General features: G+C 48.4%; 6 protein-coding genes and 1 non-coding gene across 15 annotated transcripts; 3 read left to right on the plus strand and 4 right to left on the minus strand.

Moving 5' to 3' along the window:
* Positions 1–332: 332 nt before the first annotated feature.
* On the plus strand, positions 333–12416 carry LOC125509557 (protein WEAK CHLOROPLAST MOVEMENT UNDER BLUE LIGHT 1-like). Its single transcript, XM_048674545.1, has 3 exons — positions 333–1003; positions 9709–10348; positions 10436–12416. Exons 2-3 carry the CDS (start codon positions 9779–9781, stop codon positions 12236–12238), a joined length of 2373 nt encoding a protein of 790 aa, XP_048530502.1. The 5' UTR covers positions 333–1003; positions 9709–9778; the 3' UTR covers positions 12239–12416.
* A 196-nt stretch (positions 12417–12612) lies between these two features.
* Positions 12613–14624, minus strand: LOC125509558 (galactoside 2-alpha-L-fucosyltransferase-like). The gene is made up of 2 exons (XM_048674546.1): positions 14357–14624; positions 12613–14254 (listed from the first exon to the last, which is right to left on the minus strand). Exons 1-2 carry the CDS (start codon positions 14553–14555, stop codon positions 12780–12782), a joined length of 1674 nt encoding a protein of 557 aa, XP_048530503.1. The 5' UTR covers positions 14556–14624; the 3' UTR covers positions 12613–12779.
* A 917-nt stretch (positions 14625–15541) lies between these two features.
* TRNAN-GUU lies at positions 15542–15615 on the minus strand. Its single transcript has one exon. It is a non-coding gene; the product is annotated as a tRNA-Asn (tRNA).
* Positions 15616–16407: 792 nt separating this feature from the next.
* LOC125509560 (probable LRR receptor-like serine/threonine-protein kinase At1g67720) lies at positions 16408–19533 on the plus strand. Of its 2 annotated transcripts, XM_048674549.1 has the most exons (9): positions 16416–16880; positions 16975–17527; positions 17606–18075; positions 18195–18330; positions 18416–18487; positions 18573–18641; positions 18783–18854; positions 19007–19075; positions 19191–19533. In XM_048674549.1, exons 1-9 carry the CDS (start codon positions 16802–16804, stop codon positions 19222–19224), a joined length of 1554 nt encoding a protein of 517 aa, XP_048530506.1. In that variant the 5' UTR covers positions 16416–16801; the 3' UTR covers positions 19225–19533. The 2 variants fall into 2 exon arrangements, 1 of the variants encoding a protein (XP_048530506.1); XR_007284150.1 differs by lacking the exon at positions 19191–19533 and having other exon boundaries at positions 16408–16880; positions 18416–18483.
* LOC125507092 lies at positions 19507–21089 on the minus strand. The gene is made up of 4 exons (XM_048671786.1): positions 20998–21089; positions 20520–20679; positions 20163–20382; positions 19507–19884 (listed from the first exon to the last, which is right to left on the minus strand). The coding sequence occupies exons 1-4, from the start codon at positions 21087–21089 to the stop codon at positions 19721–19723; spliced, it is 636 nt and encodes a 211-aa protein (XP_048527743.1). The 3' UTR covers positions 19507–19720.
* Positions 20596–27495, minus strand: LOC125509559 (disease resistance protein RGA5-like). 8 transcript variants are annotated; one of them, XR_007284144.1, is made up of 6 exons: positions 27156–27327; positions 26164–27068; positions 23564–25466; positions 23336–23431; positions 23144–23248; positions 22656–23039 (listed from the first exon to the last, which is right to left on the minus strand). XR_007284144.1 is itself a non-coding variant. In XM_048674548.1 (4 exons), exons 2-4 carry the CDS (start codon positions 26979–26981, stop codon positions 23423–23425), a joined length of 2730 nt encoding a protein of 909 aa, XP_048530505.1. In that variant the 5' UTR covers positions 26982–27068; positions 27156–27327; the 3' UTR covers positions 22656–23422. The 8 variants fall into 8 exon arrangements, 1 of the variants encoding a protein (XP_048530505.1); XR_007284148.1 differs by having other exon boundaries at positions 23144–23267; XR_007284149.1 differs by lacking the exons at positions 22656–23039; positions 23144–23248 and adding an exon at positions 20596–20724.
* LOC125507093 lies at positions 21088–22514 on the plus strand. Its single transcript, XM_048671787.1, has 2 exons — positions 21088–21149; positions 21249–22514. Exons 1-2 carry the CDS (start codon positions 21088–21090, stop codon positions 22504–22506), a joined length of 1320 nt encoding a protein of 439 aa, XP_048527744.1. The 3' UTR covers positions 22507–22514.
* Positions 27496–27867: the final 372 nt, after the last annotated feature.

The following is a 27867-nucleotide window of genomic DNA, read 5'->3' on the forward strand; positions in this document are numbered from 1 at the left end:
TTTTGATGGATTTAGAAATAACTTAACAAAATGGAAATAACTTTTTTATTTATTCAATCCTTTTTAAAAGGCCAACTAAATTCACATTATCAGCTCACCCTAATTAATTACTCCCTATGTCCTTAAATATAAGTCTTTCTAGAATTTTCAAATGGACTACCACATACAGATTTATATAGACATATTTTAGAGTGTAGATTTTCTCGTTTTGTTTTGTTCCGTGTGTAGTCATTTGTTAAAATATCTAAAAAGACAAATATTTTTAGGAATATATAGACATATTTTGGAGTGGTAGAAGTATATTTTTGGCTATGTTGCCAAAAGAAAAAACAGTGTGGACCTTAAGCGTCTCGACTCCATGTCCTGTTTTTCCCCCACATCGCCCAATCGCGAAGAAGGGAGCGAGGGCCGCCGCCGCCGCCGCCGATGTTTCTCATGCCGTCCCACGACGCCGGCCTGCTGCCTCGCCCGATGTTGCACTTCTTAAAGCCGCACTCTCCCCGTCCACCCATCAAATCTCCTCGCCGACGCTATCGGCGCCGATGCCGAGCACAGACGCCACTACACCCATCGGCAGCAGGTGCGGCGGCGGGGGGCAGTATCAGCAGCGGCGGAGAGCACAGGAGGGATTAATGTTGTAGGGGGGTGGCGACGGCGGCGAAGGCCTGGGAAGCGGCGGCGCATCTCAAGGTCTCCGTTCGCTCCGCACATGGGGTTAGGCTTGTGGTGGAGTTCGAGCATGGAACAAGCGGGCGAACAAGGCAGCCTCCTGCCCATATTCGCATGGTTAAATTGTGGAACCCCAAGAATAGGCGAACGCTTATCTTTTGGTGGATTCGGGGGCCTCCATGCTTGGCGCGCGGCATTGCCTCCTCACCATCCCCCTCTCTTTCTCCGCCCGTCCTCCCCCAGCCCCGATTCCAGTCCCAAAATCGTCTCCTTTCCCCATCCATCGAGGAGCTTCTTGGCAAGATGGGGAGGAAGGAGAAGGGATTCATGTGAGGTATTGCAATTTTCTCCATGTCCTGCCTTTCTATTAGCTTGATTTGTTTGCTCGTTGTAGTTTTCTGTTACAACATGATCTGCATTTGTTCAATCCGGGCACAAATTCCATGAATTTGTGCAGTTCACCTGGATAGAGTGGGGCTTTCTCTTGCTGGAAACTGTCAAATCGTTGCAAGACCCATGCGAAGTTAACAATCTTGCCTTTTTGTGCTATAATTGCTCTTTTTTGTTGTTAACTTTGGCCGTTTCACTGGCCTAATGGGAATTGTTCAGTTGGGCCTAGGACGAGTGTTTGACAAAAAACTACCACTTTAAGGGTCGTCGTCCCACAGAACTACCACTTTTTAAAAAGAGTTAATACATGTTTTAGTACATAAACTTGTGGTGGTGGGAACAGTTTCATACAAAAACTAAAAAACCCCAAAAAAGTAGTACATGAACTCTATTGCCGTAACAAACGCATACAAATTGCTCACAACGTGACATTTGGCAGGCCACGTCGGATAAAGGCACGCGCCCGGTGTCTTGTTATTTTTTAGAAAGCCCCCCACTATATATATTATTTATGTTATTAGGTCCCCTGGTCAGTAGCACACAAAACTCCAAATCCTCTGCTCGCGGCGATTCCCTAATTTCAGTCCCTAATAACTTCTCTCGCCCCTTGCCCTCGCCGCCATTGTCGCTCTCATTCAACACCGCTGATCTCTCATCGCCGGCGAGAGCACAAACTACTGATGCAAGACTCACTGATGGCAGTACAACTACACTGACGTAACTGCGCTTTCGTCTGCACTAACTGAACTGACGAAAGTTCAGACTAGATGCTTACTCCTCGTCGTCCGACGACAGGGCATGAGGGCACGGGTACAGCCAGCCTCGCCGTCGTGCGCCGCCGGCTTGCGTGCGACCATCCTCAGCTGCTGGTCAAACTGTTGGCGCGCCATATATGCGTCACGCGCCGCCTCGTGGTGTGCCGCCACCCTACACACACGGTCAGAGTGTGCGGCCGTAACATGGACGTGCAGCGCTAGTACAGCTTCCTCCCTTGTTGGACGTGCGTCGCAGACGAAACGCCGGGTGGCCTCCTTGCTTGCTGCAGTGCTCACTAAAAACTGGAGTACGCGGCCGTGGAAGGCTGTAGTGAGGTCGCGTCCTCAGCGTAGAAAAGAGATATAACACGTAGTTTGAGCGAAATCCACTGATAGTGTACTGGTATATTGACTGTTGCATGTCACTGCTCATCCTGGGTTCGAGTCCCAGTACCTACAATTTTTTTTGTCATGTTACAGCAGAAGCAAAATTCAGTCATGTTGACAGCAGAAGCAAAATCTGTCAGAAATAGATGTTAAAATTGGACAGATGTAGAAACTTCTGTTTGCACTGAATTTGACAGCAAAAAAATAGATGTTAAAATTCAGTCCAGTGCAGTAAATTTGGCAGAAACATGCATCTCCAGAACAAGTTTTTACTGAATTCAGACAAGTCTGAATTTGGTAGAAACATTCATCTAAAAAATTCAGTAAGCAAGACAACATTTAAATGTTGAATATGATCACAGTATATTGCAGAACTGATCAAGTTTTTACTGAATTTTGATCACAGCAGATTGCACACAACACTAAAGTGGGTGCATCATTACAAAAATAGTGGCTACACCATTACAAAATGAGCACTTAAAAAAATAAAGTTCATACATGAACTTCTACAAAGTAGCTTGAAGTTTATTTAAGAACTTCAAGCACTCTAGCACTGATCTCCTGGAGGTGCATTATGTGAAACTGGTACTTCATCCGTGGCATTAAGGTCTGGGATCATGTGCCTAGCTCCATCATCTCCAAACATGAGTCTATATAGTGGATACTGAGATGGATCAATGCCAGATCCAGTCCAAGCTCCTCCTATGTCTGCTCCATTCCAAGCTCCTCCTACTCCTATGCCTGCTCCATTCCAAGCTCCCCCTACTCCTATGCCTGCTCCATTCCAAGCTCCTCCTACTCCTATGTCTGCTCCATTCCAAGCTCCTCCTATGGCCGCTCCATTGTCAAATCCTCCTATGCCTGCTCCATTCCAAGCCCCCCCTACTCCTATGCCTGCTCCATTCCAAGCACCTCCTATGGCTGCTCCATTGTCAAATCCTCCTATGCCTGCTCCATTTCCAAATCCTCCTGTGCCAAATCCACTCCAAGCTCCTCCTATGCCTGCTTCACTGCCAGCCCCTCCAATGTATGTTCCATTGGCATCTACTTCTCTGCCAGCTCCATTGGTAGCCCCTCTCCCAACTCCTCTTGCTCTTATTCCTCCTCTGCCAGCTCCTCTCCCAGCTCCTTTTGCTCTTGTTCCTCCTCTGCCAGCTCCTCTCCCAACTCCACTTTCAGTACTGCATGTTGTTGTTTTTCTTTTGTTTTGTCTTCCTGCTTGTGCACTAGAACCAGGTTCATCTAGATGTGTTTGCTCACTTATAGTTCTTGATTTTCTTCTGGCTCTCACCCTTCCTCTGTTGGTTGTCGTGGTCGTTCTTGTCCTTTGAGGAATTGAGTCTATAGCATCAAGCACAAAAGCTGCTTGCTCTGGCAACGGTCCTGGTGGTGTCACTTGGCTCACATATGCTCTATCCTGCAAATGTGAAGATGCAAACAAAATAACTGGATTTATAATAAGCAAGAGAAATAACTAGATTTATACAAGTGCAAGTGCTAGGAGAAGTGCAAGAAATACAGTTATGTGATACTAAAAAAACAAGTGCTTGCTTTATGAATTTTACCTCATGGCCCATCATGTACACCATGCTAGTTCTAACATTCATTGGGTCCAACCTGGGATTTAGTCTTGCTGGCATTATGTCCTGCAAAGATAATGCATGCATAATTAAGTTGGATAACTTGCAGAATTGTCTATGTTGCATAATTAAGTAACTTGCAAAAAGTATATATGTTGCAAAATTCAGTGACTTGCCTGAAGAATTGAAGGATCTTCTATTTCTTCTTCTTCATCTAGTTGAGCTTCAACTTCTGCTGCCATGTACTTGTCATGCCCTTTCTTGTTATGATCGGATTTTCCACAGATAGAGCAATGCATGGTCACACCCTTCTTGTTGAGATATATACTACCATCTTTTTTCTTCTTCTCTTCTGGGGTCTTTTTCCTATTCTTTGGTGGCCTGCCCATTACCTTTGTGAAAACTGGTGGGTGTACTCTAATCCCATTCATTTTCTGCCAGTGAGCTTTATCTCTCATAGGCATGATGTTGTGACCATATGCCTTTAGATAGGTTTCTATACTATAGCATTTGTGGACCAACTCTTCTGGATCTATCCTATCAGCTCTACAGCAAGCAATTGTATGATTGCAGGGCACCCCACTAAGTTGAAATCTTTTACAATCACAACACCTAGCAGGAATGTCTATAATGTATGTGTTGTTTCCAGACTCAACGGAATATACTCCAAGACCACAATGAGTTGGATAGCAGTTACCAGAGTACTCCGCATTCTTGTCCAACTTCTTCCTGATCTTGGGGCAGATTCTTCTTGTCCACTTCTCCATTGCTTCCCTCTGCTTACTCTCATGCCTTACAATCATCTTGTGCATTATACAATCTAGCATAGACACAATGCAAAGCTCCCTTGCATCCAAGATGTAGCTGCAAGTACATACAAATGACACAATACATAATTAGCTCAAGTAACAAGTGTTGAAGTGACAACACAAATGCTCAAGTAACAAATCATTAAAGTTCAATCAAATCCCACCTATTGTATACTTCTGACATGTTGTTCAGTAGTATGTCACACTTCGGGAAATCTGAGAAAAATGCTTTGACCCACTGGTTCGGGTGCTTCCCATCCAACCAATTGTAAGCTGCTTCATTCTCCTCCTTGAGCTTGTCTCTATTCAATTTCCATTTGTCCATATTTGTAGACCTAGCAATGGCCCAAAGCATATTCTTCATTGTTTCACCTTTGAACTTTTGATGAAAGTTCTGGTACAAGTGTCTAACACAAAATCTGTGTTCTGCATCTGGGAAGACCTTTTCAACAGCATTGATTAATCCCTTTTGCCTATCACTCATGATAGTGAATGGAGAAGTGTTGAGAATATTTAGATCATTTTTTAGTGTAGTGAGGAACCATTCCCATGTAAATGTGGACTCCCACCTCAACCATGCCCATGGCAATTGGGAAGATGCAGTCATTTGGGTCTATGCCCACAGCTGTAAGCAACTGCCCTTTATACTTGCTCTTCAAGTGACATCCATCAACAAAGATTATTGGCCTGCAACCATTCAAGAAGCCTCTCTTGCATGCATCATAAGACCAATATAGTGATGATAGATGATCCTTTGGCTCTAGGTCATCCTTCTCCTTCACCTTTGTTGTGCAAGCTATAAATTTGCTTCCAGGGTTGCTTCTCCTCAATTCCTGGCCATAATCCCATAGCATGCTATACTGAGCTGCTTCATCTCCATTAATGATCCTCAATGCTTCTTTCCTGGCTCTGCCCAACTTCATTCTGTCTGGTAGCAACTTAAACTGTTTCTGAACTTTTCTTCCAAATGTAACCAAGTCCATCTTCTTATTGTCTCTAAATTCATCTATGAACATTTGTGTGAGATATTTAACTGTCAAGCACTTGGAGTTCCATATTTTCTGACATGTGTGGTCTCCATTGTACTCTCTCACAACAATGCTGCCTGTTCTATTGTCTTTTGAAGCTTTAAGCTTCCAAGGACAATCAGATTGACATGATGCATTTAACCTCTCTGCCTCATTCCTTGGTTTATAGATTTTAACTCTATTTTTGACACTGTATGCAGTGAGTGCAGCCCTTAGTTCTTTCATTTCTCCAAATACCAAGCCAACCCTGAACATTGGGTTGTTGCTATCCAGCTCTGGATTGAATACTCTAAATCTGTAATTAAGCTTCTCAAGCTCTTCCTTGGACAGATTGAGGTCATCGTAATCTAATGGGTCCTCTTCGTCAAATATTTCAGCTTGCTTCTCATTATTGTCATTCAACTCTGGATCCACATTCTCAGCAAACAGATCATCATCCCCATCTTCGCAGTCAAAGTCACTCTCATAAAAGTCCGAGTCGGTCTGTGCATCTTCTGCTTCCCCTGATTCCCCTGCTTCCTCCTCCTCCCCTGTTTCCTCCTCTTCCCTCGCCTCCTCTGCATATGAACCAGAAGTCCCTTCTCCAAACTGACCAGACCTTGGCAATTTTCTAGGTAGTGTTGGGCATCTATTGAGTATGACATCGTCGCCATACAAAGTCCTTATTTTGTTTTCCTCGTCCACTATTACATCCAATGTTTTATCTTCTTTGCTTGCAGTGACCATAGCAGCAATTGCTTCCTCAGTGTCCACACAGACAAGGCCATCCATAATATCTTTCCCTGGCAAAACCCAATACACTTTGACCAATGGATCAGTGGGATCATAATCCAACCTGGACAAACAGTACTTCACCATGCCCAATGACCATGTATCAACATGGCAGCAGTCGAAAGCATCATGTGTACATCCAATATTTGTATATGATCTGTTTGTAGTTGTACCCTGCCCTATGAATATCCCATTGTGCTCAAACTCAACTGAAAACAACTGAGTGTCTTCTCCATTTGTCACTGCACAAAGCGGAACATTTCAAAACTCAGCAACTGAATTACTTATGTATGCAATTCAACACATAAGTGGACATATGCACTGAATAAAACTGTAACTGGAGAAATATATAAGTGAAAATGGACATAGGCAGTGAAGATAACTCTAAATGAAGAGAGACATGGCAGTAAATGTACTAACATATTTGTAACTGAAGATATGTGCACCCGAACATATTAGTAATTTAAAAATGCAGTAGAAATGAACACTTGTTAAAAATGCACTCTTTCTGACAAATGCACACTTCCATAAATTAAAATCCACTCTTTTAAACTGGAATTGCAGTACACACTTCATTTTGCAGTGATCTTAAGTTTAGTTTTCTGCCCACTCTTTTAAACTGGAACTGAAATTGCAGTACACACTCTTTTGATCTGAAATTGCAGTAGACATGTGCAGTTAAAAACTGAAGTTTTCATCAGCAGACATGGACTCAACACATGGACAGCATTACAATGCTATAAACAGCAGTACAGAGGCATGGATTCCTATCAATAGTAGTAGACAAACTACACTTCCATATTGGTATCTTCAACGGCATCTGAATGCTAAAATCACCTCTTTAATCCCCATCAACAGCACCAGACAAACTACAACAGCAGCACATCAACTACAGAATCAAACCCACACCGATTAGGTTCCTGATTGCAGCCTCGATCCCCAAAAACCTAGTCTACCATCAATCCGCACAGGAAACTCATACCAATCCACACAGGAAACACCTACTGTTCAGCACTAAATATGACGAACATGGATTGATCATCTGGGCCACCTAAACCTAACCAAACCCAGGCCAATTAGGTTCCCAATTGCGGTATAGAGGAAGGGATTCGGTACATACCGTACTCGGGAGGGAACTCCCCTGGTTCGCGAAGCCGCGGCTCCATCGATCGCCGGCGCCGCCACGCCCAAGACGGTGTCACCCTGGGTCGCCGTCGAGGACGAGACAGGGGAGGGGTTTGGGGAGGGGTTACGAGGGCGTCGGCTGTATATCTGAACCGTCGAGGGTGTTTTTGTTTAACTCTATTCAGCCTGGCGCGAGTGAGGACGAAAGACTGAATTTTGCGACAAGTCCGGGGGGTTTCTAGATAAATGCAGGTTGTTGACGTGGCACTCCACGCGGACTAGTTCGGACAGATTTGTATGCGTTTGTTACGGCAGTAGAGTTCATGTACTACTTTTTTGCGGTTTTTTAGTTTTTGTATGAAACTGTTCTCACCACCACAAGTTTATGTACTAAAACATGTATTAACTCTTTTAAAAAGTGGTCGAAAACTACCAAAAATTCTTAATTTTGTGACTAAAAACTACCAGTTTCACTTGATGATCGTTTTAGACGATTTAAATAGAAAACTGACAAAACTGGCCCACCCGTCAGGGCTAATGTGGCTGAAAAGTCAATGCCAGGGGAGACTGGCCCACCCGCAGCCGTCGCCTCCCACCTCTCACCCCCACCCGCGCTGCAGATCGACGCCGCCGGACCTGTTCCCCGTCTCGCCGCCGGACCCGTCCCCCCGTCTCGCCGCCGATGGACTCCCGGGGTCCGACGCCTGCTCCCGTCTCTGTCACGGACGCGCCCAAGGCCCCCAAGAAGCAGGCGCGCCACCGGCCTGTAGCGGACGCGCCCGGACCGGCTGCCAAGGACGCGAGTCCGATGACTTGCCGCCGCCGCCCAGTGCCCACACGCGATAGCTCTCCAGGCGCAGGGGCATGGGTTGTCTCGCGCACCAAGACAAGCGGGCGACGGCGCTAGGCACCAGCGACGGGAGGCGGAGATGAGGGGCGACCGAAGGGAACTCCGGCGAGGCGGCGGACGCGAGGCAGCGGATCTGGTCGGCGACGAGCTGCTCAACCTGTTCGCCGCCAGCCCCGACGGACTAGCTTCCGGCAGCAAGGGCTCGCCGCGACGGTGGTCCTGATTCCGGGGGAGGGAGAGCCGGCCTTCGGCGGCAACCAGGATGACGACGACGTGGAGGACGCCTCGCCGGGCAGCAAGGAGCTGGCGACCACAGCGTGCAGCAGGGGCGTCTCCCCGGCGGGCGCGTCACCGGAGTTTGACCTCCTTCCCTCCCATGCACAGAAGCTGTTTGTGAAAATGCCAAAGAAAGATAGAGAGAGGAGGAAGAAGAATAACGTGTGGGTCCCACCTGTAATAACGGTCAACTGAACGGTCAACATGTTTAAATCGTCTAAACTGTCTATTACCTGAAACTGGTAGTTTTTAGTCACAAAATTAAGATTTTTTGGTAGTTTTCGACCACTTTTTAAAAAGTGGTAGTTCTGTGGGACGACGACCCCTAAAGTGGTAGTGTTTTGTCAAACACTCGGCCTAGGACCCCTGGTTAGTCCTTTTCAAACAAAATTAACAATCTCGGTAACAATTTTAAGTGTAAGGAAGAATGTGAAATGATAGATGAGGATTGCACACGATATTACACTGTACAGGTTGATGCTTTTCAAACTATAAGCTCTTTACCTGGTATTACACAATCTTATGTAAGTGGATGCACAAGCTTAGATAAGCCAGAGTAGCCCTCAAAAGGTCATGGTGGCTATCGTCTTAGAAACTAAAGTATTTGCAAAATATAAGTGCCTTATCCTGAGTTCATCGAGATGCATAGCTTATCTCGTCTGCTTGGAGATCAGATGGCCAGCACGCAGTTCACCTAGCAACTTGACTAGATGTGTATTTTTGCCAGCACAAAGGGCCAACTAACAACACAAATAAGAATTGGGCAGACGCTCTGCCATCAAATATATATATATTTGATTAATTCTATTGATGTAAATACTAAAAGTGCGCATGGAGTTTTCTGGTAGAGCTCTACTGCTCTTGTCCTCTTATGAAAGTTGACATAAATTGACTTGATATATGAGAAGTGCTGAACTCATACGAAATTATTAAGATTTATAAGTGTATGCGTCCTTTCTGGTTGCCAGTCAAGCAATGCTAACCTACCTCATATAATTTTGGTAGTCATGATTCCTGAACATATATCAGCATAATGTTTCATTTATTAACTTGCTAGTTACTTTTCAGGTACCCAATAGTAATGCTATCCATGATAATTATTTGAACTCACCATCGCGTAATTCCTGCATGCCGTGGGATGGAGGAACTGAATGTTGAAGGAGCGCAGAAAGTGGAGGAACTGAATGTCAAAGGGGTGCAGCAAGAGGAGGAACTGAATGTTAAAGGGGTACATCAAGTAGCTGTTGTTCCAGACACTGCCGGCTCACTGGAAAACTTGACTGATTCAAAGCCTCTTGTTTCTGTTGTTTTTACTGAAAGTTCCCCAGATGGTCATAACAGACATTTAAGTGAAGATTTAAGTTCGCTTACAATTAATAATATACGTGTGAATGGGGAGGAGATTTGCCACAACCAATCTAAGGGGAATGGTCACAATAGAAATTTCAGTGAAGATATAGGTTCCCTTACAATTAATGAATGTCGTGCAAACAAAGTAGAGGAAAATTGTCATGACCAGCTTGAAGGGAAGGAACAACAACAAATTAGTCGCCATAACTCAGCTGAAAGAAACATTTTTAAGGCAGCGGAGATCGCCGAACGTTTCATTCAGGCTCTAGATAATAGAGTTCTTGTTGAAACTGCAGCACCGATTGAATCTGTTAAAGATGCTGTTAGTAAATTTGGAGGGATTCTTGACTGGAAAGAGGTGATGGCTCTTTTTCTCAAATGTTTATTGTACTTCTTATTGCCTTGTCTTGGCTCTACAAGCTTATGATTTTAATACCTTTTTCAGAGGCGTAAAAATGTTCAACTCAAACTTGACAAGGTGCGGGAAGAAGGCCCCGAGTACCAGAGAAGATTCATAGCTGAAGAAGTTGAGAAAAGCAAAGTTCTGCAGGAGCTGTGTAGCACCAGGCGGATCATAGAAGGGCTGAAATTAAGCCTGGAGAAAGCACAAACTGGAGCATTGCAAGCACAGCAAGATGCAGAGCTCGCTGAGATACGATACAAAGAGATACAACAGGGTATTGCTCGCAAAGAGAGTGCTGCAGTGAAGGCAGAGATTGCTCTTGCCAAAGAACGCTACGCGACTGCCTTAGCAGACTTGCAGTCAGTTAAAGAGGAGCTAGAGCAGCTTGAGAAGGAACACACAGCTTTAATTACGCATAGGGAGAATGCTGAGATTAGAGCACATGAATCCACTGCCGCGTCTCAGGAGATTGAGAAGATCGTGGAGGACCTTACCCTTGAGCTCATCTCACTGAAAGAGTCACTTACCTCTTCGCACGCTACCCACATTATAGCAGAGGAGCGAAGAATAAATGTGGCTTTGGCGTATGAGCAAGAAAAGCTGGATTCGCAGAATGAGTTGAAGCAAGCTGAGGAGGAGATTCAAAAGCTGAATGGCGAGATCTCGGCCAATAAAGATCTTGAGTCTAAGCTAGAAGCTGCTTCTGCGTTGCTGGCAAATCTGCAAAGTGACTTTACTGCTTATATGGAAGGGATACTGCCTGAGAAGGAAAGCGAGGTTGGAGAGAAAGTGCGATCCATGGTTAGTGTCCAGATGAAGCTGGCAAAGACCAGGAAAGAGCTTGACGATATGAGGACAAACATCGAAACGGCCAAGGATGAGGTGAAAGGGCTGTGGAATACTGCTGCTGCATTACGAGCTGATCTAGAGAAGGAGAAGGCAGACCTCACAGCATTGAAAGATAAAGTGCATCATGCAACAGTTTCTGTCTCGTCTCTCCAGGAAGAACTGAGAAAGACGATGCGTGAACTCAGCGTTGTACAGGAGAGAACAGAAGCGGCTAAAATGCCCATAGAGCTACAGAAGGCTACTCAAGAAACACAACTAGCAAAGGCGAAGGCTCGGTTGGCCTGCGATGAGGTTACAAGGGCTAGTGAAGAGGCAGACCGAGCTAAGGCAGACGTCAACATTGTCCAGTTGAAGCAAGAAGCAGTTTCAAGGGAGATACTCGCGGTTAAAGCATCAGAAGAGATTGCAATGGCCTCAGCAAATGCACTGCAAGAATACAAAGAGGAGGGAGAAATAGATCCCCAAGCTAACCGAGGAAGTGACAAGAGCATGATGGTACCACTTGAAGACTACGATGCGTTGAACAAGAGAGCAAAGGAAGCCGATGACCGAGCTAAGAAGCGGGTTATGGAGGCAGTTGAGAAGATCAAGGAGGCCAAGGAGGGAGAGGTGAGGAGCTTGGATAAGTTGCATCAGCTGACCAAACAGATTGATGAAAGGAGGGAGGCGCTGAGGGACGCGCATGAGAAAGTCATCACAGCACAAGACAACAAGTTGACAATGGAGAACGAGCTGAGGAAAAGAAGAGCCAAGCATGGCCAACATTACACGGCGGGCGATGCCGATCTCGCGATTCCCGGTGTCTGCCTTCTGAATGATAGTGCATGCTCTTTTGATGCAGCGGGATCGTCTGCTTCTCATGCGCAAGGAGGAGGCCTAGGTAGAGCCGACACCATCGCGACAACTGCAGCAGCAGAGCCAAAGGCGCGGAAGTCCTTCTTCCCTCGCTCCATAGCGATGATGTTCATGAATAGGAAGAAGACACATTCGAAGTGAACCTCCGTAGTTTGCTGATTTCCTATGGTATGATCCCTCTGTACATGTATCAAGTAGGTTACACAATTTTTTTTACACCGATTGTACTTATCGTTCAGAAATGAAATCTGATTTCGTCGGTCTGAGCTTGTCACCAACCTTGCAATCTTTTCTCTTTGTCAATGAAGCTGTCTTCGTTAGAATCAGAAGAAGCATACCTCTGAACCTGTTGACAGTGTTTTCTTTTCGTCATTTAGCTTGACGATTTGTTATCTCTCACATGAGCATTTCTGTCTCTGATGGTTTCCAGAGGCTCTACTGCTCCCAGAATGCAAATTAATAAGTCCAAAAAACAGTAAGGCATCAGAGCTGTCTGAGAATTTATAAAGCCATAATAAAATGAAATGTGTTGGGTCTATATTCCTTTTGCTTAAAGTAAGTAAGAACATTTAGCAAAACAACTACACTATTATTTTTGGTTGAACAAGAGAAGTTCACACAACACCGTTGAATCACTCTGCAGCCCTTTCCTGCTTGTAAATTTATGGGGCCATTTGAAAAATCAGTCAAATAGTTTGAGGCCATCGCCGACGTCTTCGCAGTGCCTGACGTGCCGGAGAACGGCGCCGAGGTCCCCCTTCTTCCTGGCCCTGCAGTCGTAGCTCGGCGCCGCGTGGAAGCACGGCTCCATGGACGCCGCCTGCACACAGGGCTGGTCGGCCGCCGTCTGGTTCCTCGGCGCCAGCAGCAGCCACGGCTTCACCCCGGCGAGCCCGTGCCCGACGTACCCCACGGTGGACCAGCCGCTCACCACCGACACGTCGCAGTAGCTCTGCAGGAACATCTCCACCACCGCCTTCTGGTTGCGCGAGAGGTTCCCAGCGCCGCCGCCGACGGGCTGCAGCACGCTGACGGTCTCCCCGGTCACTGTCGCGTGCTCGTAGTACGTGGACCTGAGCTTCTCGGCGTACTCCGGGTGCTCTGAGCTGACGAGCACCGCCTTGGACGCCGCCGCCTCATGGAGGACGCCCGGGGTCGTGTCGACCGCCGGCAGGATCTTCTCCTGGCTCGTCGTGCATGCCGAGACCTGCTTGAAGTACTCCTCGAACGGCACGGGGTTCCAGGCGAAGGTGGTGATCTGCAGCCCGATCTTTTCTTGGAAGCTGCTGGCCATGTACGACGTGTAGTAGCTCGTGATGAGCTGCCACACCTCGTTGGACGGGTGGAAGAGGTACCTCCCGACGTGGTGGAACGCCGTGTCGCTCGCCGGGAACATCCACCGGAGCTCCTCCTCGAACCGCGGCACCAGGAACAGCCCCGGCGCGAAGTAGAGGTTGGAGCGCAGGATCACCCAGTTGACGTTGCCGAGGACGGCCTGGTCGTCGTCGCAGAAGAAGAGCTGCTCCGCCTGCCGGTAGTCGTGCTCCAGGTGCACGTACGCGTACGGCGGCAGCGACTCCGCCCGCAACCCCAAGCCGGCGGTGGGCTCGCCGTCGCTCTTGTCCTTGTTGGCGGGCCGGATGAAGTTCCCGTAGCTGCGGTCGCTGCCGCGGCGGAGCCCCTTGATGCGGTCGGCGAGGAAGCCCCCGGCGGGGAGCTCCCACGTGGCGCCCGGGAAGGGCTCGCAGAAGAGGCCGGCCATGTCGTCGGCGAGCTGCAGGAGGAGGACGCGGCGGGTGAGCAGCGCGTAGAGGAATGCGGACGCGATGGAGAGCACGCGGTCGCCGATGTGGCCCGAGGTGGGCGCCCACACGAGGTAGCGGCACTCCACGAGGCCCATGCTGTGCGGGGAGGGCAGCTGCATCAGCGACTTGTTGTAGGAGAGCGTGCCCGGGCCGCACTTGCGGTGGAGCGCCTCGTACTTGCGCAGCCGGGACGCCAGGTACGGCGACGGCGAGTGCGGCGACGCCCTGCGGCGGTGGAGGGACGACGCGTACCGGCTCAGGCAGGCGCCCTCGCTGATGTCCGGCGACAGGAGCCCGCCGAGCAGCCTGTCCCGGCTCGCCGCTGAAGACTCTGGCTGAGCCGTCGCATTCTCTGAAGGAAACCATCGTTCGTCAAGGAGTGAGTGAGTAAGTGGACATATATATGCCATATGATCATGGTCATGTGTGAAAATGCGATCGTTGTGTCATGTACCGTGGCGCGAGGTGACGCTGACGCCCAGATGCCACACGTCCGAGAGGTTGGGGGAGAGCGCGAGGAAGAGCGGCAGGGAGAAGAAGCAGAGCGCCAGGAGCAGCCCGACGACGAGCCACACGGCGCTCCTCGTGGCTGCCGGTGGCTGCGGCGGCGGCGGCCGGCGGGACACCCGCGTCGTCGCCGGCTTGCTCTCCATTGATCGGATTCTTCCTTCGCCGCGATGGAGCGCCTTGCTTGTGCAGGAGCTCAACCGAGCATGCTTGGAAGTCACTAGCCCAGCCGAGTAAAGTTGACGGGGAATGCAGACTTGGGGGTTTCACCTTTTTGCCGATCCAAGTAACGACGTTGTGTCAGATGCAAACTTGCGTTGTTTATGCGTAGACTCTCGCATTTCTCTTCTTTCAACTGCTTCGCAGTGAATTCAGCGCCTCGAGCTGAGTGAGTGGCCGGTGTTCTCTGTGAACATCGAGCTGCTGTCATGTCGCACGCAGTTGCTTTCTCTTTCTTCAAAAAGGCCAAAGCTCGTGAAAGTCCTCTTCTGCGCCCCCGAGCTCGGGGATGAATAGTAAAATAATAAAAATGAAGAAAGAAAAAAAAATCTAAATTTCTTCTGGGCAAACTTCAACAAATGTTTTGTAAGTTTGACAAATTTCATCACGAAATGATATCCACAAGATCAATGATTTCCAGCGTGGATCCACGTTCGCTCCACAAGATCACTGAGCAATCATACAGAGATACGAGTAAACAGAGATCAATTAATCGATCGGCAGCCAATTAGCTGTACTTTATGGCATAAGCTGTACTTTATGGTCTCCCTGGACACTTTATGGAAACACTTTATGGTCTAAGTTCTTGCTGATAAATTATTTATCCTCTCCCTGGACATTAGCACAGCTACAGGATGAACTCATGTTGATTTAGAATACAGTCCTTCGTATGCTCCTGCTCATAATTTGGAATGTTCGGCTCATGAAACTAAGGCCCTTTGAAGAACTATTTACAGTTTCTTTAGACATTATTTTCAACTTTTATGTTTCTTATTGGGAGAAAAAATCATTTACTTATAAGACCAACTGTTTTTTCTGCGGGCAACTTTTATGTTTCTTATTGGGAGAAAAAATCATTTACTTATAAGACCAACTGTTTTTTCTGCGGGGTAAAATATTGGACCAGCAAAAACGCTAGAAGGAGGGCTTGAACCTCCGACCTTGTGGTTAACAGCCACACGCTCTAGCCAACTGAGCTATTCCAGCTTTAGTTTCCCTTTTTATGTTTAAAGACTTTTGATAGCCGAGACATTTTTGTTTTGCATGATTTCGAAAGTTTACCGTTCAACATTTTAAGGACACGTGGCTCTTTCAAGGGTTCGTGGCCCTTCTGAAACTTATGGGTATGCATTTGATGCTTTTGATATGTATAAGATTTAGATTTCTGGCAACCTCTCTAATGCCGGTGTTTCTAGCATTCTTACTGATGACCTGCCTCATTCTGATTTGGATCCCTCCCTCTAGTTCATCAAAGGTCGGCCGCTTGTCTAATGGGTAGAGGAGAGGAGAAGCATGAAGAGGAAAAAGTGGGTTCGTGGTGGCCGGTGAGGGTCCAAGGCTGAATTGGCCCCAAAAATCTGCCCTAGTCCGGCGTTTCCGGCGGCAGCGGGGCTGAGATTGCGGTGCCAATCATTGCCACGTTCAGTTGAACCGATGGAACCCCCCTGGGGGTCGTGTTGACACATCTCCGCGCCGCGTACAGCGGGCCGAACCGGTGCTGCTGCCTGCCTGCCTGTGCAAAGTCTTATCCGCGTCTAGTATCTTCACAGAGATTCGGCTGCCGCGCGCACGGCGAACGCCCTGCCTGCCTTGGTCACTGGAGGTTCGTTGGGCAGTTGATGCGAGCACGTCGCCCTGCTCCTGAGACGGAACCAACGATCGGACCAGCACCCTCTACACATATACGTATCACAGAAAAGCAAGGGGAAAATACACATGGACTTGGCTCCATCGATACAAGCAAGGAACAAAAAACCCACGTCCAGGGAGGAACGCCAGACGCAACGAATCAACCCCAGCAGCCTCACCCTCACCCTCACGGCAAATGGCGATTCCACGACACCCAAACCCAGCGTTACGGTCACACGCACAGCAGCAGCAAACACCAGGGAGACGCCAACTGGGCGCAGATCGTGCGTGGACACTGCGTCGCACGGCAGCAGACTCCTAGCTGTGGGACGCACTCACCCGGAACGGGTCTCAACTTGTGGGCCACCAACCACCGAGAAATATTCTGTTTATTTGGACGGAGAACCTCTGAAGAAACTGCCGCCCCGCCGAGGCAAAACGACGCAGGGGTCGCGAGCCGGCAGCCCACAGCTCTTGTCCAGTCGTCGCCGGCTCCTCGACCCTCATCGCAGTTGCCGCCCCCGCGGTTGGCGCGTTCCCCCCGATGGTCGCCCCGCTCTCCCGAGTCCTCGCCGCCCTCCTCGTCATCGGCCTCCATGTCCACGCCGCCCACGCTCTCTCAGGTGGAGTAATCCGCCATCATCCCAGGTTCTTGCTCCAGCCTCATCGGCATCCGTTCATGGACCTCACCGGCATTCCTTCGTTCGTTCGCCGCAGGGTACCAGATAAACTGCGGCGCGCGCGGCGAGCGCGTGGCCGGCAACGTGACATGGGTCCCGGACGGGCCGTTCGTGCGCGCCGGCAACGCCGCCGCCGTCCCGTCCCCGCCGCCCGGGATGCCGCCGATGCTCGCCTCGCTCCGCTACTTCCCGGACGCGTCCGCCGGGAAGCACTGCTACGTGCTCCCCGCCGCGAGGAAGGCCACGTACCTGGTCCGCACCACGTACTACTACGGCGGGTTCGACGGCGGCGACAGGCCGCCCGTGTTCGACCAGATCATCGAGGGCACGCGGTGGAGCGAGGTCGACACGGCGGCCGACTACGCCCGCGGCCGCGCCACCTTCTTCGAGGCCGTCGTGCGCGCCACCGGCCGGCAGGTCAGCGTGTGCCTGGCCAGGAACGCGGCCACCGCGGCCACGTCCAGCCCCTTCATCTCCGCGCTCGAGGTGGTGCCGCTGGACGACTCGGTCTACAACGCCACCGACTTCTCCTCCTACGCCCTCAGCACCATCGCGCGCCACAGCTTCGGCCACCACGCCGACGTCCTCAGGTAACGGTCAGTCACCATGGCCGCCATGTTTCTCTTCGATCATGAATTCTTGATCATGCGAAATGCGCGATTCTGCAGCCATCCAGATGCAGGAGATGAGTTCAACCGGTACTGGGAGCCGTACAGCGACGGCGCCCCGGTGGTGGAGAGCCAGGGGAGCGTGGCGCCGGCGGCGTTCTGGAACAAGCCACCGGAGGAGGTGTTCCGGCGAGGACTGACGGCCAGCCGCGGGGACACCCTCGAGCTGCAGTGGCCGCCGGCGCCGCTGCCCAAGGCCAGCTACTACCTGGCGCTCTACTTCCAGGACAACCGGGCGCCGAGCCCGCTCAGCTGGAGGGTCTTCGACGTCGCCGTCAACGGCCAGGCCTTCTTCGCCGGCCTGAATGTCTCGACGGCGGGGTCAATGCTGTACGGCGCCGCATGGCCTCTGTCCGGGCAGACCAAGATCACGCTGACGCCCGCCCCGGGGTCGCCGGTCGGGCCGGTGATCAACGCGGCGGAGGTCATGATGGTTGTTCCGCTCGGAGGGAGGACGCATCCTAGAGATGGTAGTACTAACAGATCCGATCAATGCAGCAGCACCTTCCATTCGCCATGGCTGATCCAGTCCCTTTCCTCACGACAACTCTGTAAACCATTCGTGCATTTTATGAACGATTTGCTGCAGTGATCGGCATGGAGGGGCTCGCGAGAGGCTTCGCCAACCCGCCGTCGGACTGGAGCGGCGATCCTTGCTTGCCCGTGGGGAACTCGTGGACCGGTGTTTCCTGCAGCCAAGGCGCACTTGCTCGAGTAACTGCTCTGTAAGTTGCAAACAAGATCAGTATGTTCTTGCCAATTTCAGTCTCTCAACTATGGAGAATGAGCTTTGTGCATTTGCTGCTGCAGCAACCTCACCAATTTCAGTGTTGAAGGGTCGATATCTGACCACATTGCTAATCTGACTGCAATCTCCAGTGTGTAAGCTTCTTGACACAAACTGATGTCAGATCTGCATGCCAAATGAAAGATTGAGTGTTTTGATTGAAGAAATGTTTTGCTGCAGCTGGCTTGTGGGGAACAATCTGACAGGACAAATTCCAGTTATGAGCTCCCTGCATCATTTGGCATCTCTGTAAGTAGAAACATACTACATGATTATTTGCGCAAAAATGAATTTTTGTAGGTTCATAATTATACTACTACTGGTCGACAAAATGAAGATGCTGTCTGTTCCATTTCACTACTTAATCCGGGTTGCATTTCTGACCTGAAGGCACCTGGAGGACAACCAATTGGCAGGGCCGATTCCTCCGTCGCTCGGAGAACTTCCAAGACTTCAGGAGCTGTAAGTGGCTTCAACATGCAGTCCATGCTTTGCCAGGCTGTTGCTGCATTATCCAGTCATGATGCTGCTCAATTGACATACATGTTGCAATTGAGCTATGTTACAATTGAGCTCTGTTGCAATTTCTGACAACTTGAATTCTTGTTCAACAGGTTTGTGCAGAACAACAATTTACAGGGCAACATTCCGATCGGCCTCAACAGAACGAGCATTACATTCAAGTGAGTGATCACCGACATTGTACTACAGTATTATATTTTAGTGGAGCATTCTATTTTTGGAGAGCTTGTGATACCATATAGTCTTGCAGCGAATTACGAATTCATACTTTGACAGGTACACACCTGGGAATAACCTTAACCAACAATAACGTCGCAAGGAACAGAACATCAGATGTTCATGGGATAGTGAGAAGCCATCGACAGACAACAGTGTGAGAATGAGTACTGCACATGCATATCTAATTGGCAGAAGACAATGTTGGCTTATTTCTCTTTCGGTATTGCCAATGTTTTTGTTCTTTCTTGAATTTTTTTGGGAGACAAAGGTGTTACTATTGTATATGCCAACTGTACACTATGAACTTCGTCGCACTTGATTCCATTTATTTATGTGTATATGTAAATTTGTAAATTTGTTAGAGAGGCAATCATGAAGATAATATGCTTTTTTTTATCAATGTGGATGCTAGAGGCAACCTCTCTATTCAAAGAAAGTTTAAGGCCTCATTTTTTCACGATTACAAGGAAGACGGACCCAAGTACACATAACAAAGTTCTCTGCTCTGATGCAGCTGGCGTCGAAACGATCTGACACCGTGTGCACATCTTCTTACGGCACTCTTCCTCAATGCAGTTTTGTATGGTTCATTCGGTAGAATTTTCTTCCACATCATAGTCCAAAACAGAATGGCCTCCTTTGTATGTACTTCCGACAGGGTGCTTGATTTTCTCAGCACATACATAGCAATTTTCCATGTCATTCTTATATCCTGGGATGTACTTACACTCAACTTCTTGTTTACGGCCACCTATGAAAAAAATAACCGCGTTAGGGTTCCAAGAAGTAAATACAACCAGTCATGCCAAACATTCCATCAATGGTACTCTACAAGGAAATAGTATTCTTTCATGACAATTAGGTACAGAAAAAGGGTCTACTTCAGTCCAAAACTAGTTCAGCATATTACACAACGGTCAGAAACATAATAATTAGTACAAGAGCAATGCATATTCCAGAGTTTCTGCAAATAAAATAAAAATAATGTGATGGCATCAAAGCCTGCGGATAAAAAGAAAAGGAGCTTACCAGCAGAGTTATCATCAACAATCTCGCATGCGCTGACGCGATAATATCCATTGGAGGCATTGTCGTTATTATCCATTTCTGCCATCAACTCAGAAAAGAAGATTTGCTCTGACCCCGTGGCAACGTTCCTCGCCTTGAAGTTCATGTGCAAATAGGCGAAGTAGCCCTCGATGAAATCAAAAACATTGTTCAAGCGCACGTGTGTAAACTCATAGCGATCCTGCGGATGAAAAGATACAAGTTGGAAGTCAAAATGGAGAATGTGAGCGAAAAGGACGGATATGAACAGAACTTTTTTTTTTTGTGCAGATGAAGGAAGAAACATGTAGGAATAGATGAAGCAAAACAAGAGCTTACAGGGTGACTCTTATGATAGAAAACCAAGGACATGTTAGCTCTCTTCTTGTATAGACGCCTCCAACGGGATATCCGTTCATCCGGTGTCAAAAAGAGTAGCTGAAGACCCGTAAACTCTGCTCCGGCATCATATGCACCGCCTTCCTCTGTTTCGCTCTCTCAGGCAGGTTTGGCTCCTGATGTTTCTGCATCGGTTACAGGTTTGCTGCAGGCACCAATATGATGCAATTTCAATATCTGGATAAAGGCAGCTAATGGTGGAAATTTGAATCAAAAGACTGAGAGTTTCTGAACTTATAATCAAAGGTAAAAGCAAACTTATTGTTTTCCTTCCTAAAATACTATTTGAAGCACTGAGTGCTTTCACGCAACATCCATAGTATGATCTGGCGTCGTTAGGTTTCAGCCCTGATATTAGCTACCGAAGGGAAGAGGGTGGACCAAACGGCCCAACTTGAACGGAGGGGCAGCAGCTTACACGGAACGGCCCGCCGGCGGGGACGCATCCCGGGCACGCTTAGACTGTAGTCGGGCGCTCCTGCGCGGCTCTGCCGCCGCCAGCCGATTCATGGCGAACGCCGCGGAATCGAGGGTTCGTCTAGTGGAAGGGGAACGAGGGACGAGGGTTTCGTTTTAGGAAGATCCCACGAAACAGAAACGAACTCATCGGGACGAGGGACGAGGCTATTTTAAGGCGGCCGCTAGCTAGGCGTTTATATGCTGGCCCAGATGGGATCGCCGTCTCCGGCCGGCGCCGCCGAGGTGGGTTATACTGCGCCGCATTCCACAAGTGTGCCATGATCTCGACGACGACTTCTCCCTCACGCTCGGCGAGCCCCCGCGCCTCACCGAGCTCGCCGTGTCCCCGCATCTTGCCCCTGACGGCGTCTCTACCGACTGCTTCCCCTTGGTCCACGCCGCCGATCCGTCCGGAATCCTCCTCGTCTCCGCCACCTACGGCCGCTGCTCCATTGGCCCTCCCTCCGCCGACGAGCAGGCGGGGAATTACACGACGAACTACTTCGCCTGGAATGCCGCCATCGGCTACACCCACCGCCTCCCGCCGCATGAGGACTCTGTAAAGCACACCGGCAACGTCGGCCTCGTCGTCGCCCCTCGAGACTGCGACGAGTACAATTTCATGGTCGCCGAGCTCCTGCCCGCCGGCGACGGCGACCGCGCCACTCTACTCTGCTATTGGTCATACGGTCGTGAATGGGTGAAGAAAATTCTTCCCTTTCCCCTCAAATGCCGGTGGTCTGGTGCCCGTACATTCTCGCACCAAGGGAAGCTCTGGTGGTTGGATCTCTCGCAAGGTCTTCTCTGCTGTGATCCTTTTGCTGAAGAGCCGGAGCTCCTCTTCGTGCCACTCCCTGATGATATAGATACACACACTCGAGACAGAGATGTCGGCAACCGTCGCTGCGTAAATCTGAGCAATGGTGCGCTGTGGTTAGTGGAGATGACTCACCACCGCCGTGCGCTGCTCGTTAAGATGTGGAAGTTGGGCAATCAAGGGCAATGGACTCGCGATTACGAATTCAAGTTTGCGGATATCTGGGCTGACAGCAGCTACAAAGAAACTGGACTGCCGAAGAAGAAGCCTGTGTTGGTAGCCATCAACCCTGATGATCCTGAGGTGCTTTACTTCGTTTTGGAGGGTAATCCCCTCGAAGTTAACATTTGTGCCAAAAGAGTTGAGCTGTGTGTGGCTTTCAGCCCTACCACAAATTTGAAAATAGACCGGGGGTCCTCGCAATTTGTTCTCACTTGGAATCTTCCGACATCGGTAGTTTCATCATCAGGTGATATAAATGTTGTGTTTTTGCAAACTGCTCGGCATTACTTGTTACCGTTTGAGTTATTGTGTTGCTTTGCTGACTTGATTTTGTGTGCCACAAAGTCTAGGTACCATTACTCATCTACAATGCCATCCGTTTATACTGCCCAGATTACATGTGAAATCGAGAATGTATTAGTAGTTTGAGCTATGTCATTCTGGAGTTTGCGCCAGATAATATTGTTTGGTTTTCTGAATCGGTTATGTTTGCTGCATAGTTTACCTATATGGATTAACACACATATACTGTGTAGCTTATATGTAAGACATCACGAATGGGTTTGAAAGTTGAGTCGTGTCGCTCTGAAGTTCGTCTTTACATTGTTGTGTTGAATTAATTATGTTTGCTGCATACCATGGTTCTCATTTCTCCTCTAAAATCTTGTCCATGCGTACTGTTTAGATTACACAATAAACCGAGAAAGGTTTTGACACTTTTGAGTTGTGTGGTTCTGGAGTTTCTGTCGTATATCATTCTGTAGCTTTGCTGAATCGATAGTGTTTGCTGCATATACTCATCCTTGGCCGCGATGGAGCGCCTTGTGCAGGAGCTCAACCGAGCCCAGCCGAGTAAAGTTGACGGAGAATGCAGACTTGGGGGTTTCACCTTTTTGCCGATCCAAGTAACGACGTTGTGTCAGATGCAAACTTCCTTCTTTGCAGTAGTAAATTCAGTGCCACTGCAAAGAAAAAAAAGAGTAAATACAGTGCCTCAAGCAGAGTGGCCGGCGTCCTCTGAACCGGACGGCACTTTGGACGTCAACACTGCTACAATTTCTTTTACCCGAGGTGCATCGCTCCAAATTTTTATCACTGAAAATGTGATAAAACAAGCCACATGCACGCCAAAGGGTTCACCTCCCCCACAAGAGGGTATTTCCTCTTTGCCCTACAGCGACAACAGAACGCTACAAACTAAAATAATCCATGGTGCTTAACCACACAAAAAACTAAGCACATACTCCCAACTCTGTACCTCGTTCGCTCCACATCTTTCTTTACTTCATCGCTTCTTCTTTCTGTCTCTTATGTATATATTGGCCAGCTAGATACTTGGACGCCATCATCGCCACTTCAAATGGGACGTCAAAGTAAGTAGATGAAGTAAGAAATTAATACACGCCCAAGGTAAAGAAACACGAATTGCTGACACAGCTAACCATCTAAATATGTCGTACTTTGAAGGGTGAATCAGTACAGTTACCTTGCTGAGCTCGAGTGTCGGCCGGTTGGGATTCATGCCAAGCGCTTCCCTGACTGCAGTCTCCGCAGCCTCCATCTCCCCGGGCTCAGGCTTGGACCACCTCCCGACATACACATGCTCAAGCGAATAGACATTCTCCAGGCCGAAATCCAAATCGCCAAACTGATCCAGTGTTTGCCACGCCGAGAACCGTAGCTTGAGGGTTTGGAGCTTCTGCATGGCTCCCTGGGCAAACCGTAACTCCATGACGTGACTGGCGACCTTGAGTGTTGTTAGACAAGGGAATGGATGACCGATGTCGATCAATAACCTATCTTGTCTCTCTTGTGTGGGTTCAACAACCCATATGTCAAGATAACTCAACGATGGTATGCTCCCAAGCACTCGAAGGTCCTCCGCTCGCAGCGTTCTTAGGCCATGGATTACGAGGAAGGAGAGGCAGGACAGGGACGACATCCATCTTGGCAGTGCACAGTTGATGTTGTTGATCAGATGAATTGTCTGAATGTATCGAGGCCGCGGCAACAAATAGTCGCTTCCGGAGTCTAAGCCGAGATGGGCACCAATTATTTTTATCGTTTTGAGATTGACCAGATTCGAGAGACACCGGCAGAAAGGTCCCTCGTAGCTCTCGTTCCATTCATCGAAACTGATGAGAAGGTTTCTCAGTTTCGTCAGCTTCCCTACATCATGCAGCATGGATGGAGACGTTATAGTGGGGATAACTGGAAAATCTTGCAAGGATTTCAGATCGCCAAACTGATCTGGCAGCTTGGTCCGCCTGTCAATATGCAGGTACACTAGCTGCGTTAGCCGGACAAATTGCGGCGGCAACACTTCTATTCCAGTCTGACTTATGTCCAGTACCTGCAAGAACTGCAGATTCCCGATCTCTTCTGGGATCTCAGTTATGGATGTATTGCACAGCCGTAAATATCTCAAGTGAAGCAGATTGCACATAATCTTCACATGATGATTATCCACATTCAGACAGTAACTTAAATCCAATTCACGTATGACTGGAAAGCTTGAGAGGGCTGGCAGTAAATTGATATCTTGCCCAAATACAAAAAGTGATCTCACATGAGACAAGCTCATGGTTGCCAGCTTTTTAAAATCATCTTCATTTCTGGTTTGTACAGACAGTCGATGTATCTTGCTTGATGCAGACACAGGCTGCAGACCACCTACTTTTGTTAGGAAGTTCTCTTCGCTTGAAAGGGAAGTGATGAGGTCAAGCACCATATCGTGTACACGACAAGCCCTCGCTTTATTACCACTCCCAATATCTACAGGTTGAATCAAACTTTTGTTAATCAGCTGAGCAAAGTATTCCTCTCCTACTTCATACAAGCTCTTCCCATGCTCTTCCTGAACAAAACCTTCACCAATCCATTGCCATATCAAATCTTCAGCAACAATGGTATAATCCTCTGGATACACACTGATAAACAATAAACATGTCTTCAGATGTGCAGGTAGGTCGTAGTAACTCACTGATAATACCCTTCTCATGTCCTGCATATCAGAACTATCTTGTGGCCCGGAACCCATAGATTGGTACACCTTGGGCCAATCATTTCCTCTTTTACTAGCTAGCATACTAGCTGTTGTCATTATAGCCAATGGTACTCCACCGCATCTCTTTAAAATGTTCTCAGATACTTCAGCTAATTGAGTAGGAGGGTACTTGTCTTCGATACCAAATATTCTTTGGTGAAATAACTTTCTCGAGTCGATAGGAGAAAGAGGCTTTAGGTCATAAACACTACCAACTTGTTTGGCAACATCAAGAATACGAGTTGTTATGATTATTCTACTTCCACATCTGTTCTCAATGAAAGCATGTTTGATTGTTTTCCATACAGAAATGTTCCATATGTCATCAATCACAATGAAATACCTACAAGGGGATACCGAAGGACCATACATTAGTAACCTATATGTGAACTTCTCTTTTTTCGAGTGCACACAAGTGAAAGCATATCAACAGAAAGGAAACAAGGGAGTTAGCTGTGATGTACTCCCTCCGTCCGGAATTACGATGTATCTAGGCGTATTTTAGTTAATACACCCATTTTATCCGTTTCTGCGACAAGTAATTCAGGACATAGGGAGTATTATCAGTATTTAGTCAACCTCTAATTGCTTAGACATGAGCCTCCGAGTTAGAACAAAAGAAATTAGAAACATCAGAATAATGAAGATACAAACTGAGGAAACAAAGCATATCATCTTTCTAGAATTGGATCCTCTTATTCATGGTTAAATTAGAAGTCGTTCGTGCTTAAGGGATTACATTTTATTTAAAATATCATATTAGTAAAGGATCATACTTTAAGAATGATAAGAACACTCAAACCCTGTGACTTGCTTATTTGGGTGATATACTTATGGACTGAATGTCTTTGATTAGAAAAGTGTCAAGCAAATATTAGATATATCCACTAATTAACTACTTGTGTAACATGGAATAGCTCTGTAAAAACTTTAAGTCTACTTCGACTCCTGTTATTCAAACAATTGAGCAAACATCGATGACCTGCTAAACTCGTAAAGTTTGACCACTTCAATAGTGCGGTTGATGCTAAGATATATACCTCTTTTTTAGAAGAAAATCTCTTAGCTCACTGATGAGCTGTGCTTCGCCCCACACCGCTTCATTGACGTTACTATACTTGTGCTTGTCAAGTTGATGAAGAATGTTCTTGAAAATCTTCTCAATGTCCGGATTAAGAGACACGGAAACAAAAGCCCCACAATCGAATTGTGATTTAAGCTTTTGATACACCGCATTAGCAAGAGTTGTCTTGCCTAATCCCCCAAAACCAACAATGGAGACTATCTTCAGCTGCTGCTTAGACGCCTCGGTCATCGTCTTGACTAGCTCTTGGATCTTCTCTTCGGTGCCAATGAGCTCTGTCTCCTTTTTGTAGAGAGCTGACAGGCGAAGGCTATCAACACTCGTGACAACAGGCCGTTCAACACCTTTGTCAACCTTGTACCTATCGCGCCGCGCGCTGACCTCCTGGATGCGTCTCTTGATGTGTTTGACCTCGGTGCCGATCTTGTGGCGCGTCTTGGCCCTCGTCAACAGGTCGATGCTCCTGTGGATGAAACCCATGAAGCTCTGCGCCTTCTCCTCTGCACGGCCGAGATGCACCATGAATTTGTCGACGCTGTCCTCAATTTCGTAGGACAGGTCCTTGACATCCTTGGCCCAAAGCTTTACAAGTTTACTAGGTGGGTGGTCAATCGGGGCCTCCGAAACCTCTATGAGAGCAGCCTCCATTCTCTCCAGCTCGGCCGTGAGGAACAGGATCTCGCCCCTGACCTTCCTGTGCAGGTTGTACTCATCCTTGAGCATGTTTCCCAGCTTGGGCAGGAGGGTGCTCATGGCCCCCGTCACGACCTCCATCCTCGATTGCTAGCTCGCGCTGAGTTGTGCGCAGGTGGCCCTCCTGGAGCACCTCCCTACGCGGCTTCAGAGTTCAGAGAGGGGAAGCTGCAAAATCCGAAGAAAACCCGAAATCAGGCCATGGGGACAGGAGTACAGGCGCAACGGACAACGCGGCGATCGAAACCACCGGACCTGTGGCAAGTCAAGCGGCGGTCGCGACTCCTGGGAAGCTCGCCGGCCTGCTGGCGAAGCTATCGGCGACGGCGGCACACGCGGTAGCACGAGGACATGGGTGGTCCGTGACTAGATGGATGGGTGGGAGGAAAGGATGCAGGGGATGGCAATAAATGGAGCCAAGCGGGAGGTGTACCTTACCTACATCGTCGGAGGAAGTCGTCCCGCGCGCGAGCAGTGCCGCCGACGGCGACCGCATGGTGCGATCTGCCGGCCACCACTCCGGCGGTGGGTCCAATCCTAGGGCCCACCACCCAATGAGCCAAGTGATGTTTTTTCACTAGGTGGAAACACGAGACACAATAGTCGTGACCGAGAAAGACTTGGCGATATCTATCGTGCGGCTGCGGGCTGCGGCCGTGAGAAATTTCGCCTCTCTTTTTTTATTTTGCGGGAAGAGAAATTTCGCCTCTCGCCGCGACTCGCTGCCAACCGCACCGGTCGCCGTGCCGTTGTGATAGGTGTGAAAATGGAGCGGTGTCCCTCAAAAAAAGAAAAAAAAGAAAGAAAATGGAGCGGTGAAAATAGAAACGGAGAGGAAATATGAAAACGAAAATGAAAACAGAAATTAGTAAAATGAAAATGAAAACGCAAACCACCTACTATTGTCACGAAGTTCTCTTGGCTTGAAAGGGAGGTGATGAGGTCAAGCAGACTATCATACACGATA

The sequence above is a fragment of the Triticum urartu genome, chromosome 5 (assembly GCF_003073215.2).
Source record: "Triticum urartu cultivar G1812 chromosome 5, Tu2.1, whole genome shotgun sequence".
In the NCBI taxonomy this organism is placed as follows: Eukaryota; Viridiplantae; Streptophyta; class Magnoliopsida; order Poales; family Poaceae; genus Triticum; species Triticum urartu.